This window comes from Idiotropiscis lumnitzeri, chromosome 4 (genome assembly GCF_059441095.1).
Source record: "Idiotropiscis lumnitzeri isolate Australia: NSW breed Sydney's pygmy pipehorse chromosome 4, RoL_Ilum_1.0, whole genome shotgun sequence".
NCBI lineage: Eukaryota > Metazoa > Chordata > Actinopteri > Syngnathiformes > Syngnathidae > Idiotropiscis > Idiotropiscis lumnitzeri.
The window spans coordinates 9,375,752-9,394,877 of record NC_142394.1 but is presented as its reverse complement, the minus strand read 5'-3'; the positions used below and the strand labels follow the sequence as shown (position 1 = coordinate 9,394,877).

At 40.2% G+C, this 19,126-nt stretch overlaps 1 protein-coding gene across 4 annotated transcripts in view; it reads left to right on the top strand.

Annotated features, from left to right (window-relative positions):
* LOC148338038 (teneurin-3) overlaps positions 1–19,126 on the top strand; it is a 225,217-nt gene that overhangs the window by 156,368 nt on the left and 49,723 nt on the right. For 3 of the 4 annotated variants that reach the window (XM_088292542.1, XM_088292543.1, XM_088292541.1), the window contains exons 14-19: positions 1,996–2,019; positions 3,058–3,204; positions 5,647–5,863; positions 12,502–12,621; positions 15,983–16,247; positions 17,245–17,512. In XM_088292542.1, the coding sequence (XP_088148668.1) occupies positions 1,996–2,019; positions 3,058–3,204; positions 5,647–5,863; positions 12,502–12,621; positions 15,983–16,247; positions 17,245–17,512 (1,041 nt within the window). The remainder of the gene's footprint in view (positions 1–1,995; positions 2,020–3,057; positions 3,205–5,646; positions 5,864–12,501; positions 12,622–15,982; positions 16,248–17,244; positions 17,513–19,126) is intronic. The other variant, XM_088292545.1, reaches the window with a different exon arrangement.

The following is a 19,126-nucleotide window of genomic DNA, read 5'->3' as shown; positions in this document are numbered from 1 at the left end:
AACATATCGAAAACCCCCCGCCACTCATGTTTCGCTTTGGCTTTCCGGTTCCTCCACAATTGGGATTTTTGTTTTTCAATAATCTTCTTTTAATTTTGAACCCAAAGATGTATTCATGGGAGTTCAGGTACTGTATGCTTTGCTTTGGAGTGGCAGTCCTAAACCTAACCCTAACCCTTTCCCTTACCCATGACCCTTACCCTCAATCCGTGACCTCCTTCCTAACCCAACCACACACGCTAACCCAAACCTAACCTTTAATGCTATCCCTATACCCCAAACCCAAACCCTGGCACTAAACCCCAACCTCATAACCCAAACCTAACTCTTTAACCTAACCCGAAATGGATTCCCAAATACTAACCTCTAACCCTTGCCTTCCATGTAGCTCCATCCCTCTTTCAAACGACAATCAAATTTCAAAATGTCTTATCCTCATTAGAGTTGCAGATGTGCTGGAGCCTATCCCAGCAAACTGGGCAAGGGATGGGTTACACCTTGGACTGGTTAACCAATAGCAGGGCACATATAGACAACAATTCACTCCACCAACCACACCAACCCAAATGTATGTTTTGGGGAAAGGGAAGGAAATCGTAGTTGTCTGAAAAGACGACGTTTTCTAATATGATAGCCTTAAATTTTTGAAAATCACTTTTCATCCTTGATTCTACCTTCGTCCTTGAATCTGTCTAACCCTAGCCCCAACTTAACTGTAGCCCCTAAACTTGCCCTCATCCCTAACGCAAAATTAGTGTTGCTGTTGTCAACGAAAATTAGGACAAAATCTCTTCGTCAAGACTTTATTCATGTGAGGGAAACGAGACGCAACAAAAATGCTGGTCACGTGATAAAAATGATAACTAAATCTATTATACCATATTTCTGATGAATAAAAATGAAACTTAATGTAGTTTACAAAATAAAAAACTATGCTAAAATGTCTCTTCATTTTCATTAACCAAAGCGAGATGTGATGAAATTTCAGATGCCACAAAATGTCATGTGTTATACGTTCCATATTGCCGGCGGTAGTCAGTATTCCTCATAGTCAGAAAAAGGCAACAGGAACAGTATTGACAGGAGCGGAATATAAAAAGGTAAACAATGTATTACGTAATATTTATCGCTCTTGTACTTTTAAAAAGATTAATGCCGCAAAGGTGAACTTTTTCCATTGCTTACTGTTTATCTATTTGTCACTTCCTGTTCTTGCCCCGTGGGCTGATTCGCAAGCTAACAGCCAATAAGAACCTCATGTCACGATTTATGATGCCAATTCAACGTGTTGAAACAACCACCAGACGCTGTTCGCTACCAAAATCTGACGGCACAATCCGACACCTCAACAACAGATTGGTCTATCTCAGCCATTATACAATATTGACAGGGTTAAATGTAGAACTGACTAAAACTAGATCAAAATGTCAAGTTTACGTTGAGTAAAACTAGAGTAGACTAGTGTAAACTCCACAGGTGGCAAGTCCAGGTTCAGAAGCACCCTGAACTGGTCACCAGGGAATCGCAGGGCACAAACTGTAACCCGAGCCCTAATCTCTTAAACCCAACCCCGAATATTAATACCTTTCCTAATTTTACAGCACTAACTTTAACCATTCATCCATTAATATGCCTAATTCTCGTCTCAAAATGTACAATCCTTAATTTTAAGACACACCTCCTACGCCTAACTCCGTTATCCTTGCCCCTGTCTCCTATTGGCTCATCCCTGCTTTTTGTTGACTATTTTGATCCTTCTTAATTTTGCCTCGAACATACTGACCACTCCCCAGCGTTTACGGTTAGCGTCGGCCTACTGGCTCCACCGAGAATGCGAGTGTTGGTGGGTGGGGATTTTATCTGCGCTATATCTTCTGTCAAGTCATAAGAAAATGTTGTTTTGTTTTTTTTTGTTTTTTTTTTTCGTCAGCCTTAGCTAAGTCACTTCTGTTCCCTTTTTTCCTAAATGTTTCCCTCTCCTGGGTTGTGTAATAGGAGCGGTCAAGATAGGATATAAAGGTAAACTGAACCCTCACCAGGGAGATTGTCACAAATGATCACCTCCCTCCCCCCCTCTGCTCTTTGTCTTCCCCCCTAGCACGACGTTGATACACCTGTTCTATGTCCGAGTCGACCATGATGTCTCCCCAACTCCCTTTTTCCTTCTGATATGTCCCGTCATTCCCTGTCCGTCTTGAACCAGTAGACTCCACAGTCCCCTTGTCCCCTCCTTCCTTGTCTTACCCAGTGGAGCTGCTGTGGTTTGTTTGGGCCTTCTTGAGGCCAGTGCTTTGTCCTCCTCTGTACATGTAGACGCTCAGGATGCCGACGCTTCCCTCTCCCTCTTTCCCTTTATTATGATTCTTATTTGACATTAAGGCTTCTTTGTCCCCCGTCACTATGGCTGTTACTTCACATGAGCGGTCAGTCCAAAATGGAAGCTGCACCTTCCAGGATTTGTCCAAATGTCAAGGAAGAAAAAGAAGTTCCCATGATGTTCATCTACATTAATATACATTGGATGCAATGCAAGAGCTGTGTCAAAAATGTTTCCTTATTTTTATTTTTTTTTTTTACATGGCTCACTGTTCTGTTTATCAAGTCATACATTATCCATTAATCTTTTTATCTACAACATGGAATGACTTGTGTGTTTTTCCTCCACAATCCAAACTCCAGCATTATTCGTCTTTTTTTGCTCCAGCTTTTGTATTGGATCTAATTAGAGTGTGCCGTGTTCGGCTGTAGCTACTCTGTGGAGTGCAGTTTGACCCACGGGAACCTCATTCCAGGATCAACAATACCATCTCTATAGACCACCTGAAAGCTCCAACACGGGTCCTGGTCCTGCTCTAATTAAGAGACACCGAGACACTTTTATCACACCGACGCGCTCATGTGAATCGACAGAACCTTCTCACACATCCCAAGTCCTGTCAGACGTCTTCTGCACTCTGTGTTCGCTCCTGTGCCTACTGTCTACTCTCTAAACCCCCTTTCCCACCCACCTCTGCTTCACGTGCTGGTCCGTGACATTGTTACATGGTGTGTTGACAGACGGCTGTCCGGGCTTGTGCAACAACAACGGGCGCTGTGTCCTGGATCAGAATGTCTGGCACTGCATCTGCCAGTCGGGGTGGCGCGGCCTGGGCTGCGACGTTGCAACCGAGACGCTCTGCTCAGATGGCAAGGACAACGAGGGAGGTAGGGAGATTGACTGGTTCAAGCTGGCCATCTAAAGCCGGTTTTGGCTTGGTGTAAATGATGCATGAGGAAATGGTTTAAATGAATTTGCCATCGTCCGATGTAATAGCAGAAGCCACTTTCACATTGACAAATTCACTGAAATTGTCACATCAGAGGCATTAACAGTACAAATAAAAATGATTAAACCAGTCAAAAACATTAAAAAAGAAAAAATGTCAAGTACCAGGCCTAAAACTAAGTCAGAAAACAGACAAAAACCAAGTAAGAAAAAAAATGCCAGAAAAGAAAAAAATAAATAAAAAGGACCATAAATGAAGTCGCAAAAAGTCCATGTCAGGGTTCGCCGGTGGGCGAGGTGGGGAAGGACCCAAGATGCGAGGAAGCAGGGAAAAGGGTAACTTAAAGGGAATTTATTCAATCAATCAAACAAGGACAAATAACGTGGCAAGGTGCAAAAATAACAAAGGCAAACTAAACGTGACTAAACTGGATCAAATGACGAGGAACAAAGACAGTGACAAATACTGGGGGACGAGAGCGAGAGCGAGAACAAGAATGAGATCAGGGAGCAGCCGTGACAGTCCGAAACGGAGCAGCGGGAGCGAGAACGAGATCAGGGGGCGGCCATGACAGTCCTGGTATGGAGCAGTGTTCCGACGCTGAGTTGTCGGCACGGGGCGTTTAAATAGAGGGTTGATTAGGGGAACAAATGGGAGTCAGGTGTGAAGGCTAATGGGGAACCGGTGTGTGGCTGGTGGGGAACGAGCGCTGAAGGAAACGCCCCACTCAGCTGACCAAAACAAAACAACAACAAGGACATGGCATGGACGGTGACAAATAATAACAAAAACCTGACATGACCGACACGGGTCATGACAGTCCAAACATCAATTAAACAGGTTTAAAGTAGTTTATTATATATAAACTCATTATAAACTAGACTAAAACTAAGCTGAGAAATGGCCAAAAAGGGTTAACAACGTAATCATAATTAAGTTAGAAATCAATGAAAAGAAATACCAATTTAAAAATGATAAAAAGTGCCTCAGAAGGGCTCTCAACATCGTCAAAGACAATACCCACCCAAACTCACACCTGTTCGACCTGATGCCCTCTGGCAGGCGCTACAGATGCATCAAATCAAGGACCAATAGACTGAGAAACAGTTTCTTTCCGAGAGCCATCTCCATTCTGAACTCTCACACACACACGAGACCACCCTAACCTTGCAGAACAGCATCGTGATGTGTTTTTATATACCCTATTCAGTACTAAATTCCATTGCACTCTCTTATTTTTTTATCGAATTTATATATTTGTCTGTATTATTGTTGTATTGCACTGGAGAGGGGAGCCCTCTAATCTCGTTGCACACTTGAGTACAATGACAATAAAGGGATTTCTAATTCTAATTCTAATAACATATAAATGCGGTCAAAAAACAGTTTAAAATCTAGATCAATCAAATATAAATCAAAACCCACCTAGAAATTGGCAACAAATACAAGTAAAAAAAAACAAGGTAGAACCAAATCACAAACAAGACTCAAACAAATGGGAAAAAAAGCTCTGAGTCTCAAATAGTCACAAAACAGTGGGTAGAACAAGGTAAGAACCAACAACCTAGTCAGACAAAGAAATCACAGGCAAGAAATTTGACTCCAAAGTTCAAAATGTGCCCCAAAAAAAAGGCAAAAACTACTGCAAAAATGTGCTCAAACAAGATCCCGAGATCAATTTAAACAACAGAAAAATTGCTTGAAAAAGTACAAAACCAGAAAATACAAGTTTAAAAAACACCATGTGTCCTAATACTTTTTAAATGTTCCCTTAGCATGGTGGCCTGTTTAAAAAATTTCCAGCTTTCAAATATTTAGCAGCTTATAATGAAGAGAAGCCTCATTGACATGAACACAGCACTCTCATCTCATCAACAAATTTGGAGGTCACATCAGGTGATTGTTAAATAATTCAATCCGCGCTGTCACTTTAATGATGCCCAATCCACGTGCGAGGTCGCCGGAGCACCGGAGCCTGACGCCTGACGGAGACACTATCCCACTTTCCTCTTTTTCCCAGATGGCTTCTGTTTGGACTTTGCTGTCCAGTGCAGTGACTAATACACAACTTTGACATCCAGACTCATGCACATGAAAGAAAATGTCTCCTGAATAGCTGCCAACTGTAGTGACTGAGATGCGATTTGGCATTGAGGTGGCTATAGAAAAAAAAAAAAACTTTGGAGATGTCCACTCAAGTGAATGATGCACAGATTTGACATCAAGACATGCAGAAGAAACCCACTTTCGAAAAGTTGTCCACTATCGTGACTGATGTGCAACTTTTGTGCTGAAAACAACTTTGAAGAGATGTCCTCTGTAGTAACTGATGCATAAGCAGGACATCAAGACTCACACTTCCGTCCTCGTGGTTTCCCAGATGGCCTGGTGGACTGTATGGACCCGGATTGCTGTACTCAAATCTCCTGCCAAGGTCAGACGTACTGTAAAGGCTCGCTGGACCCGGCTGCTGCCGCCACACAGGGCCAGAACTCGGCCGGCCAGCCCGCCTCCAGGAGCTTCTACGAGCGCGTAGCGTTCCTAATGGGGCCCAGCGGGAGTCACGTGGTAACAGGGGAGAACCCCTTCAACGGCAGGTAAGCAATGTTTGCGCAGCCTCTCTGCAATGTTGTATCGTCAGGCTCGGTGATAAGTGTGCTCGGATGGCTTTACGCTGTCACAACCCTTCTTTTGTTTTTACTTGGTCTTATATGCAGTAAATGTCACATAGTAGTGTTAAAAACATTCAGATATGACAAGAATGTCTCATCTTCCATAGTCGGAATGAGGAAAAAAAGAAAACAGGCAGTTTAGTTGCATGCTGCAAACAGAAAAAGACAGCATAAAACGTTTCAACAATCTGTGTGCTTTCGCATCATAGGGGAAAGCATAACAAAAGTGACTGAAGTGTAAAACACACCCACAAATAACTTAACAAAACAGGAAAATATAAACACAACAGCATATATAAAAAATTAACGAAACAAAAAACACCCGCCAGGCATGCATTTCAGGTCAAAGATAAACAGTGCCTTCTTCCATCAGCAATTATTCTGATCTCCCCAACGTAACCCGTACCTAGCACTTCTGGTCGGAAAATATCATCACGTTTGTTTTTGTGGTGTTTGATTTGCTGTTGTATATATTTTGGAGTTGTTTGGGTTAGTTATTTTTTTTTGTGCCCCCAAGCTCCAGTCCCATGCTGGGTGGCAAGTCCGACTTTTTTTGCCCCACTTCACTTTTCCCGCCTTCTCACTGTGAGCTGCGTGTATTCTCAGATGTCAACGTGGCACTCCAAATTGGCCATACCAACAGACTAGCCAAAGGAAAGATGCATTTTTCTAATAAAAAGAAAAACACCAAACATAGCATAGCGGCCGATGCCTAACTTTGCATGACTTAGAGCCTGATTAGACGCCGCAAGAAAAAGTGCACAGATCTGTCTGTTCATCTATGATAGGCACTTCCTAATATTCCCTTGAGCACTTTCCCTTTTTTGAGAAGCCATTAAAACTGTTTAGTGCTTTATTTACATGTTTGGCAAAAGTTCAAAATGTTGAAATGGGATCTCCTTCCTTATTCCTTCATAAAAGGCAGCTGCTTCTGGCATCTGTGATTAGGTGACTCCATTGTAAGTTAGTAGAACTTCCGCTTGGCCACAGCACAACTACATGATTACATCGACATTAACCATTAGTTGCCATATTTGTAGAGACTCTACATTTCAATAAATAATTTAGACACTTTTTTAACGAAGATGAAATTATTTTGCGACTTCTTTCACCATCTTATCCACAAATGCCACCACTATTCGATTTGTGATTGGATGATCAAGGATGCCGAGGTGGAACTTCTGCCTACATGGTTGTACTGGTTATGCAGCACGAGCAAACAAACCCATCCATGCATCCTTGGCAAAACCATTCGAATTTTGAAAATACTGCGTATGTAGAAGTATTTTTTCTGCCAACAAGTAACTCAAATTGTTCAATAAAAGGGACGTTTGTAACTCCAGATTCCGCTGTATTACAAATCTAAAAAAAATCTGCAATCTATTATCATTATTTTGCGTTTTTATTTTGGAAATTATGTGACTATCTACCATATCTATCATGTCACTTGATCCGATTTCATTTTCTTTTCTGTTTCCTTAAATTCTAATTTAGTTAAATATCCTTTTATTTATGTTATTTTTAAATGAAAACTGATGAATTGATCATCTGATAAATAGACAAACCATTGTGTGGTCTTTGAAAATGGGCGACTGCGTTTGATTTTACGCCATTAGAATGACAAACAGTCCACTAAATCACATTTGTTCCACTGTTGAAATTAGGTTTTCCCTTTCAAGATATTGTAAGCTTCTCTTCTAATAAGATCAAGTTAGCGTCTGCTATTTGTCTTTGTGCTTTGTTGGGGTAGCCGAGGGGCTAAAAAAAAGGATGAGATACTGGTTAGACCTCAATAAAACACAGTTTTTATTGTTTTATTAGCGTGTTAGCCTATCGCCAGACCTCAGTCCTGAAGGGGCGGCATATGAAATGCATGGGGTTGCCCAATTATTATTAGCCAAGACTACACATTTTGGATTGTTCACTCAGCACTGATATACGTAATAATCACATTAAATATAATCCACAGTAAATAAAACCAACTATAGACTAACATACCAGTCCTCATACTTGTAATTTAAAGCAATGAATTCAATAAATTAAAGCAAGTCATCAACACTTCTGTATATAACATATAAGATGCAGATGATGATTGAACTGTCAATTGAAAAATCAAATGCATATCAAAGAAGAGCTTATACACTATAACTTATTCGTAAGTTACCCACATCTACACCGCCCGGTGCCTCAGCAGAGCTCTCAATATCTCTAAAGACAATACACAATACTCACCCGAGCTCACACCTGTTCGGCCTGTTGCCCTCTTGCAGGCGCTACAGGTGCAACAAAGCAAAGACTAACAGACTAAAAAACTGTTTCTTCCCGAGAGCTATCTCCATGCTGAACTCTCACAAACACCTACCCTTACCTTGCAGAACAGCGACATAATGTGTTTTTATTTTTCCAATTTCGTATTTATTTTCTATTCAATTATTGAATCTTTAATTAATCTAGTTTATATATTTAATCAAATTATTGATGTATTGAACTGGAGCGGGGAGCTCTCTAATCTCGTTGCGCACTGAGTACAATGACAATAAAGGGCATTCTGATTCTTATTAGAGTAGCCTGTTGCTAAATGCCAATGTTGGTTGCTTCTGGGTCAGGTAGCCTCTTAGTCACTATGGCTAAACAGAAAAAAAAATCTTCTAGCCACACTGAGGTGTAGTCAGCCATGACATCACGTTTATGTTTTTCCGCTGTCCTGGTACGTGCACCACGCATACGTGCACATGGCAAGAACGTTGTGGCCCAAATGGCACAGCTCACATTGGAATTTGAGGGAACATCTTTGGGAGTTGTAGGCATAGCTTGATGTCTAACTGCAAGTTGTATGGTGGCTATGGGCCAAGTTATCATCAGTAAACAAGTGTTCCTTGGTTGTCAGCTGGGATGCGTTAATAAATCTCAACACTTCAGTACTAAATTTTTACGATTTCTTACCTGTAGTTGACCGATTAGAGCAACCATAACTAGCAGGTGTCCATCACTGTTATGACCAAGGAAAGGGCTTAGCAACTGTTTTACCTCTCAGCCGCCTGCCCCAGACGTGGAAGGAAGCCTTTGAACACATTGTACCAACGTGACGTCACAAGTTAAGGTCTAAACATTCACCAAAATGCTAATGACACGCTCACATGCTCATGTGACAAAGCTGACAAGATGATGGTGGGCTAACATGTTGCATAATGTGTGATATATATATATATATATATATATATATATATATATATATATATATATATATATATATATATATATATATATATTTGTATTTGTACATTCCACAGTGGTTTAACCAAGAGCTAAATGCTAAAGACAGGCTAACACACTCATGTGATAATGCTAACAAGATATTACACCGTTAATCGCCACATTAAATCAGTTTGCTCAATTGCTTGGAGCTAAATGCTAAAGCCAGAAGGCTTAAAAAAGCTTTTAATGAATAAATGCAGCATTGCAGTGGTGCGATACAGTAACATTTAATTAACTGTATGCTCAAATTCTAACGCGGCAGGCTTTTCTTTTAGCCGTGAGAAAGCGAAAAGAAAATCTAATGAATATTTTGAGCACGAGCGCTAATGCTGCTGCTAGACACCAACATGACAGTAAGCTGAAGACAATGAGGATAAGGATTACCCGCCATCCCCGGGTCTGGGTTATTGCCTGTTTCAATATTTGCAGTAAAGCGAGATATTTACATAAGGATTACTTGAAACCATCGCAGGGAATATTCCCAGAGCGCAGTTGGAAATCATGTTTTCTCTCTTCTGTCCACCTCAAAACAAACGTGCTCTCCAGTTAGGTATTGGAACTAATTTTGCTAATTACCTTACACAAATGAAACATTTGCTCTGATACAATAAACCAGCAAGTCTGTAAGGCTGGAACTGTGTTTTGATTTAATTTAGCCCATATGAGAGTTAATTGCTAAAGCAGCGGGCTAAAGCATAGTGGAGCCCCACTTACTTGCAATCCGACACCAGTGGATAAGTACATTATCGGATTTGTTTTTACAATGTTTTCCAGTACTTTAATTTCCCAACTGTTCACATTTCTACCTTTTTTGTTGTTGTTTTTTCTTTGTGTGATGCAGTGCTGTCTTTTCCATTCTGTGTGACAATGAGATGGTGTGTCAACAAATTACGTACAACACAAACAGTAAAAGTGAAATGTGAATTGTGCTTATTCTCTTGCAATCAATCTTCCACATACATAACTATAACTTTTAATTTGCAATAATACTATAATAATTACAATAATTAATTAATCATCAAAATTTAAGCAGTAGTTGAACATGCCTCCAGTGTACACTGCTTCATTGACAACATAACTAATCAATTTGATTATCCATACACAATACAAGACCTGTCGTTCTGATGACACTGACATGTTCAAATATTTAGTTTTGAAACAGGTACCAAGGATTCTGAGAAAGGAAAATGGCCGGGTTACCATGATGTTTTGCTTTTGCACAAACTGTGGGAAACGTACTTACCGTTTTATAAATTTAAATTCTGCTCTGAGATATGTACCAAAGCGAGTGAGAAAAACTGTAACATGAAACATGTAAGTACCTATATAAATAACAATAAAATGCGTGCAAAATGAATTAAAATAATTTTAAATATATAGGAAATAACCATGGTGATAACTAAAATGAAAGCTCATATATTAACATGAAAATGACACACGTTAACATAGAAAGGACAATGCGAAAAACAAATATAATAAAATATTGTAGTCAAAAAACAAATATTTAGAAAATTACAAACATAATTATATAAGTAAAATAAACACATTCAATTAAACTTATGTTAAAAATATTGCAATAAAATCCACCCATGTGACATTTAAATAATTAAGTGAATTAGATATATGCGGTAAAAAAATAAAATGAAATAAAAAAGAGAGAAAACAAAAGAAAAATTTTCCTTTTCTTGAATTTCCAGCATCTGTGGTTGACAATGAAACATATGAGCATCTAACACCGCATTCATTTGAGCGCGTCAGCAGCTGTCGCCAGCTTTATTTGTACTTGTAGCATTTGTCTTGCATCCTCAAGACAAATAGAGATGCTTGGAAAGAAGCAGCGGCACGCTCTTAAGTGGCCCCATTGCCTGAGCTTGGCCAAATAAAGGATGCACGCGCTGCTTAACACTGCTGTTGATCAAGCCTGCCTCCGCTACATAATGACCTGGAGATAACATGTCTTTCCCCCCCCTTCTTCTCAGCCCCGTGATGAATGCAAGAGGGAGCCTGTTTCCGATTCCTCTCCACGCTTGAAAGCCGGCGAATAAATTAAACGCAGCGGAAACATGACTTAAAAAAAAAAAATACACCAGCAAGGTTAAGTCATGCGGAAGTTCACCTGAAGGCACCGCCCTTGTCTTTGATAGATTTTTATTCACACGTCTGTCATTTTTATGCAGCAAAGTGTCTGAATATTTTTAAAAATTCATTTTCAGAGCAGTGAAAGCGTAGTACAGTGCAGAACCAAAGCGAACCAGCTTGCCTGTGGGGCGAACCAGCCAGTTAGTGAATCATGCTGCTTCTTGTTAGACTCCTGCTAAAAAGTGAAATAAGAGAAAAGAAAACATCCTTGACACACCAAATTAGCCTCCATGTAAGATATTTATTTAAAAAAAAATCACATGTTGTAAATGTGTTATACAAACAAAAGCACAAAACACAATTAAAGTTATAATATAAAAAAATGTCACGATAAATAGCAGTAATTGTATGATAATAGCAACAAAGTACATTGTAGTGTATGAAAACTTCACAATTTTGTTGTCAAAAGCCAGATTTCTTTTTTTTTATCCAAAATATTACATGAGAAAATTCTCAATTCTGTGAGGAACAAGTTGAAATTTGTCATGAAGAGAAATCAACAAGAAATATTTACAAATAAATCAGTCAAAAATACTATGAAATCATTCTAATGTTGCAAGTCTGATTTTTTCTTTTCTTAATGGAGAAGTCAACCTAAATATGTTCTATGTAGGCCCACTAGTCCCATGGCATTCTGATTGAAATTGCATTTGTGCAATATTACACAAGCGGGATTAAATTCAAGTCAAATATAAAGACAACTCTGTTACCCCTAACAATTTTGCAGATTCACGTACAAGTAGTTCCCCTCCTCCCACGAGGCCCATGTCAGATTTGATAAAAATCGAAATTGTACTGTTCACGTTGCATGAAAAAAATCTGGTACTTGTTACATTTGGGCAAAAAAAAATTCAATTCAGATCCAGCCTTCGGTGTATTTTGTTTTTTCCATTTTTAAATGCCTTTAAATGTAGTACATGTAGATCACATTTAGTTACCGTACCTTGTTTATGAAACACACTATATAATTAAAGCTGCTTTGCCTTGCCTTGTTCAGGAATTTTGTCATTCAATCGCTAAAATACATCTTTATAACCATGTCATTTTTGTATTTTTCATGTAATTGTCCACTTGTTTCTGTTGCGTCTGTCACTTGACACAATTGCTCCTGCCTGTTGCCCTTTCCACCAACTATGTATGTGTGTGTGTGTTCTTTTTTCCTCACACAGCCTGACGTCAGTCATCCGTGGTCAGGTCCTCACTGGAGACGGAACGCCGCTGATCGGAGTCAACGTGTCATTCCCGCACTACCCCGACTACGGCTACACTGTCACCAGACAGGATGGCATGTAAGCGCAATCATCCGGCAGCGCTACATCGGCGACCTTTCGCCTTGTGCTTATGTTTATTCTCTGTGGCGGGGGGGAGGAGCCAGGGGGTGGAATTGCAAGGAGTCATCCTGGCGCACATCCCGAAAATCACAACAAATGGAGAGCGCCGCACCAACAATTGCTGATGCAAATGTCACGGCGGCGTAGACGGTGTTGTTGGAGAGGCCTGTTTAAAATGCATTGCTTCAGTGAGGCTACAATCAATCTACCCGCAGTGTCGTTAAACACGTCGCGTTACGCTCTGACCTTCTGCCGTTGATGTTGTCGCACGCATAATGACAGCGCCAACGCACCCTCCTGCGCGCTCTCTGGTCGCTTCATTGGGTACACCTCCAACAGAATTGAAGCTGCAAACAGTAGCGGATAGGAATTTTTCACAGTGGATCCTAGAAATTATTATTTGACGCCATGCTTCACCCACATTAGACAACCGTGGCGATCACATAGCCTGCATGGCACTCTTTGGGAAAAAAAAAAAAAAAAAAAAAGCCTGACAATTCCGGATAGCTGTTTAAAATTGGTTGAATTCCCGATTAGGATTTTTTCAAAATGCAAGTCCTGGAATTTGACCAAAATGGCTGCTTCAAATTAAATGCCTGGCATCCTGTTCAATTTTGACCATGTGTCCACATCCACACAGTTTCATGTTGATTGGTAAAACTGGTGTGAGTTGTTTATTTATGTATGTATTTTCAGCATTCCATCCATCCATCCCTTATCTGTTCCACTTCCCTACACAAGGGTCGTGGGGGCATTGGAGCCTCTCCCAGCTGTCTATGGGCAGGGTACACTCTGAACTGGTTGCCAGCCAATTGCAGGGCACAAAAAGACGAACAACCATCCGCACTCACACTCAAACCTTGGACAATTTAGAGTGTCCCATTAGTCTTCGAGTGTCCGGAGTACAAGGAGAAATTTCAGTCACTGGGAAAGCAAGCAAACTCCACATAGGAGGGCCGGAGCCGGAAGCGAATCCTGCACCTCCAAACTGTGAGGCCATCGTCCACCATGCCGCCTTCAGCATTCCAAGATTCCTCAAAAGCATTGCAATTTAGCATCTCTCATCAATCAAGGAGAGGGATGGGCAACTGATGGAAGGGGCCACAATTTTTCATCAGTGCGACACGGGGGCCACATAGGCCCACACACTTCTTAACCAGATATATGACAAAAATAACATTTCAAATTAGGACAAAGTACATGCAGATGCTTTTTTTATCGAACCAACATCACATGTATCTTGATATACTTCATGCTCAATACATTTATTAAAGATCCAGCATTCAACAAGAAAAGGTTTTAACAATCAAAAATTAAATAAATACATTTCTTTTTCCTGGTACAAAAGTCTCTCATGTATAAAATTTATCATTCAAGGATGCTGAACAACAAACCTAAATTAAGTGCAATTACTCGTTTTGTGACTTTTTTTTACAAAAATCAACTCATACAAAGTTTCAATATTATCCAGACATTGTTCGTCCTGTGTGTAATTCCAACTTCGCAAAAGAATTATTCGTGTAGGATAGGGCAAAGATCCAGTGTGAGCACAACCAAGCAATGCCAACCATCTGGTGGTGAATGGTGATATTACAACTTAAAACGATGGCGGGCCAGTCATGTGAAATTGACCGTGATTATCATTTTGAGAAATCTTGGACATTTTGGAGAAGAAATAGCCCCTTGAGATCCAACCCAAAATTGGGGCAACATCAAGTTGCCCTTGAATCTTAATTACCCATCTTAACAAGACATTTGGACAAATGTAAGCTTCCAGGCGTTTGATGAAGAAGGCCGTCTTCCATTCTGTGTGCCCCAAGCAAGATTCGAAACGAATAACCTTTTTGGGATAAATATTGTGAGAAGTCCTACAAGACCGGTCAGAAGCTGTTAGCACAAAGAGGGAAACAGCTCTTTCATGTTTCCCGCACTGTAGGGATGGAATTTGACTGAATACTTGAGTCTATAGCATGTACAACAAGCCCGTTAAATTCAACCAATGTCAAACTCGCTACACACACACACTCCAAAAAGTAATAATGTTCTGATTTGCACCACCGTATTCCCTCATAGCATCCTTCATACGGTCATATCATTTCCTGAATCCAATTCATTACTCATGTTTGACCAGGCATGATGGTTAGAAAAGAAAAAAAATGACATTTTTCACTATTTGGAGTCTTTAGTCGAGAGAGTTTTCTGGCTTTAATTAGCTCGGCATTACTCGGAGGAAAAGTTACTGGTTTGGAAATGAAGGACTTTGAAGTGCTTCTCTTGACTGTGCATGTGCACGTGCGTGTGTGTGTGCACGTGTGTGTATGTGTATATGAACCACCTCCCGGGGGTGGGTGAAGCATCTGTGTGAGCGGGGGTGCATTGGTGTGTGTGTGTGTGTGTGTGTGTGGTGACATTGCATGACTTCAGACGCACACATATGCCAAGTGCCAAGCTGTGCAGCTGACCTAAAACAGCTTCACTTTCGCCAGTGCTTTCCACTTTGGGCAAGAGGGAGATGGGGGTTGGATGTGGGTGTCAGATGGAAGGGCTTCACAGCTGCAAGAATACACACACACACACACATGCGCACGCTCCTTTTTGTAAGGGCGGCTCTGTTGGTTGACCAAGTGTTATCATCCACAAGCATTTATCACGCTTCTTGTCAAGCGACTTACAGGGTGGAATATCTGAAGAGTTGTGCTAATCCTCAAACACCCCCCTGCCTCACTATTTCTATCCATCAAACAGTGGTGAAGCATAAGGGGGGAGTAGAGGGTGAAAATTATATTTGTTCTGGGTAAGTCTTCTCCTCTTTCAGCCAGTTAACAAAGAGCGAAAACGAAGCCTCCTCGTTTGTAACAGTCGTCAGTGTGCATTAATGCGGACGTGTCCACCAAAATTCACGCTGACCACTGGAACTTTTATTATTACCTGAAAATCCTTGCAACGCTAGGTAAACATTAATATCAGGCTCCACCCATATTAGATGGTGCAGGCGAAAAGCTTCACAATTTAACATGCACCATCTGTCTATAATACCTTGTTTACTATTGGGGCTCGTTGGAGCAAATTCCCTTGATGAAATATATCAAGCCTGCTGGAATTCAGCCACAATGCTTGTCTTACACCAAAATATCAGGCTTTCAGTTAAATGTTCTGCCTAGGTCTTCAAGACTTTTACATGTGTCCAATTACACATGGATCAGTGAAGCTGGTATCGGGGGCCGATTTAGTATGTGTTTTAACTTTTAGAAAATCCTGGTCATAATCAGGATATGACATGATCAACGTGCCTAATGAGGTGTCCACTAATTTCCCCCAGGTTTGACCTGCTGGCCAACGGCGGTGCGTCGCTGACCCTGACGTACGAACGAGCACCATTCCCGACGCTACGGCGCACTGTGTGGATCCCCTGGAATGTCTTCCACGTGATGGACACAGTTGTGATGCGGCGCGAGGAGAACAACGACATTCCTGGCTGCTACCTGACGGGTCTGAGCCGGCCCGAGCCGCTGGTCCTGGCCACGCCACTTTCCACCTTGTACAAGACGTCACCTGAGGACAGCCCCGTGATCCCCGAGACGCAGGTGAGGAATTTATATCAGTGCTTGCTGCTACATTTGGCCAGGTAATAATGTCTTGGTGAAGCAGCATGTGGCTCCTTGTCCAAGTCAGAAACCAATCAACATGTTTGTTAGAAAGCTTTCATTTTACAACACACCTTGTATTTTTCCCCAGTATTGTTTTGCAGTCATGCAGAAAATATGACCGCAACAGACACAGCGTATGTATAAAATGGGAGATTGGTGTCCAATGTAGGACAGCATGAAATATTGAAAATGAGTATGTGAGCAAAATAAGCAATTTTTACACGGTATTTTGCAACAAATAATTGGTGTTACTTCCGACTTACTATATGTATTACATCTGCGATGGTTGTCTCATGTCAGATGATATCATTAGATTACTAGTATAATTGCCCAAAATATTTTGTTTTAAATATTTTCAGAGAATTCAACAGATGAAAAGACTCAATTTGCCTCGATTCAAATTTGGGAATAACCATGACATGGTAAAGGAGACTTGACCCAGACATAAAAATAAAAGCAAGTTGATATATTTACATTTAAAATGATTTGCGCAACTGTGCGTTTAGGCAAATGATCATTTATAACTGATGTGTGGTTTCTTCTCATTATTTATTTATTTTTTTAAAGAAATATGTCCCAAAAGTTCTCACTGGATAGTGAAAATATCTTGCGTACAAAATATAGTATCTTGTTACGGACAATGTCAATAATAAATGACAGTTTGTGACAAAAAAAATATTTTTTTTTTTTTTTTTTTTTTTGAAGTCACAGAATTACACAATGAATGGCTTGGACAGATCCAATTTAGGTGCAGTAGATTAAATACAGTAATTAAAAAAAAAAGATGTGACGTAAGAGATTGCTGGTCTTTTTCTTTGAGGTTTCTGTACGGCTTCTTTACAGTTCATTAAAGTTTCAGGGTGTCATTTTTAAGCATTTCAACATGACTCTGTAGACTTTGACATCCATTCTAAGCCACTCGCTGCTTCCACAGGTTCTCCACGAGCAAGTGGCCATCCCGGGAAGTGACCTCAACCTGGTCTACTTGAGCTCACGGGCGTCCGGCTACAAGCCCATCCTCAAAGTTCTGCTGACCCAAGACCGGCTGCCCTTCGGCCTGATGAAGGTGCACCTGATGGTGGCCGTGAGGGGGCGTCAGCTGCAAAAGTCTTTCCCGGCCTTCCCTGACTTGTCTTACACCTTCATCTGGGATAAGACGGACGCCTACAGCCAGAAGGTCTACGGTCTGGCGGAGGCTGTGGGTGAGTTCTTTGATTGATTTCATCTATTTTTTTTATTATTATTATTTTTTACGGCGTTTGTTCTTACGCTCCAAAAAGATTTAGTATGTGGTGTCAAAGCCTTGAATCAACCCACGCGCTGTCTCATCTTTTACACGCGCAATGTCGAGATATATATAAATATAGATATATATATATAGAGCCCTGGAGTCAAGACTCATATAAATGACTTTATGATTGAATCACACAAGCTTGACAAGTACGGGCACTTGCTCAGCGGCTCTTCACAAAATAAATTATATGCATCCTCAGAATTAATTCAGTTGAACAGCAGTTAAAGGAGACACGTTGGGCATTTTTTTCCCACAATTTAAAATGGTTCTCAGGTGTCTGTTTTTCATCAAAATGAGCTTCTGTTCGCCGGCTCTACTGCAAGGCCAATGCAGAGTAGGGCTTTGACGAATCTGAACAAATGGACCTCTCTATTTCATTTACATTTCATTATTCATTTGCAGACATACATTTCATTTTTCTAAGGGAAAAAATAATTTGCTTTCGGCAAAGTAAAGTGTCATTATGTTGCGGAGAAGGGGGACAAGAAAGTGCTTGGGCAAAATAAATAAAAAGATAATTAATTTATATTTTTGCAGAAATAAAACAAGTTTTATTTGGAAAAAGGCATTGTTTTTATAGTGACATTTCTTTAAGAAAAAAAAGTCTGAATTGTAAGAGAATAAGGTCTCCTATTTTTTTTTCTTTTTTTAGGAAACAAAAGGTTGTGTTATCATTTTTTTTTTTTTTTTATGTGATGAGATTTACAACAAATTGACACGCCCCCTTTTGGAGCTCGGCTTGTTATTTATTTCCGGTTTCAGCAGTCTACGTCACTGCTGGGATGCAAGCAAGGTAATATTGCTCACTTTGTCAGTTCTGTTGTTTAAAACGGTGACCAATCACCACCAAAATGCAAAAGTATAAAAACGTTTTGCACAATAGTTTGGATTTACAAATGTGTGCTCATGACATCGCCTCCAGAAAATAAAAAAAAACGTGCTGATTGCTTCTCCACTTACAAATGCTGAAGCGGACAAGCCCAATAATGCGCACACGAACCCCAACTGGTTTTATTTCTGACATTTAGCTACAATAAATCTATCTATCTATCTATCTATCTATCTATCTATCTATCTAAATATATATATATATATATATATATATATATATATATATATATATATATAAATAGAGAGAGAGAGAGAGAGAGAGAGAGAGAGAGAGATAGATAGATAGTTGCATTTTTCAGGGAAAAAAGCATGTTACAAGAATAGAAAAATAACAAATGTATTTCTTATTGGCAAGAAGTTGTTCTCTGAAGACTATAGCCATATATTGTTGGAACAAAAGTCATTTTTCATAATAAAAAAGTGGTAGTGTTAAGGCAATAGCCATATTTCTTCTGGTATGAAGTCATATATTCGAGAAAGTCGTTTTCAGAGAAAAGAATGTTGAATTCTTTGTGGAAAAACTGTTGGGTTTAGCAAGCGTTGCAACTAATGCCGGAAAATCCCAGATAGTTATACTTGCGCCATTTATTTGCTATGATCTGCCAAGATGGAGAAGCGAACGCTGGTGTCT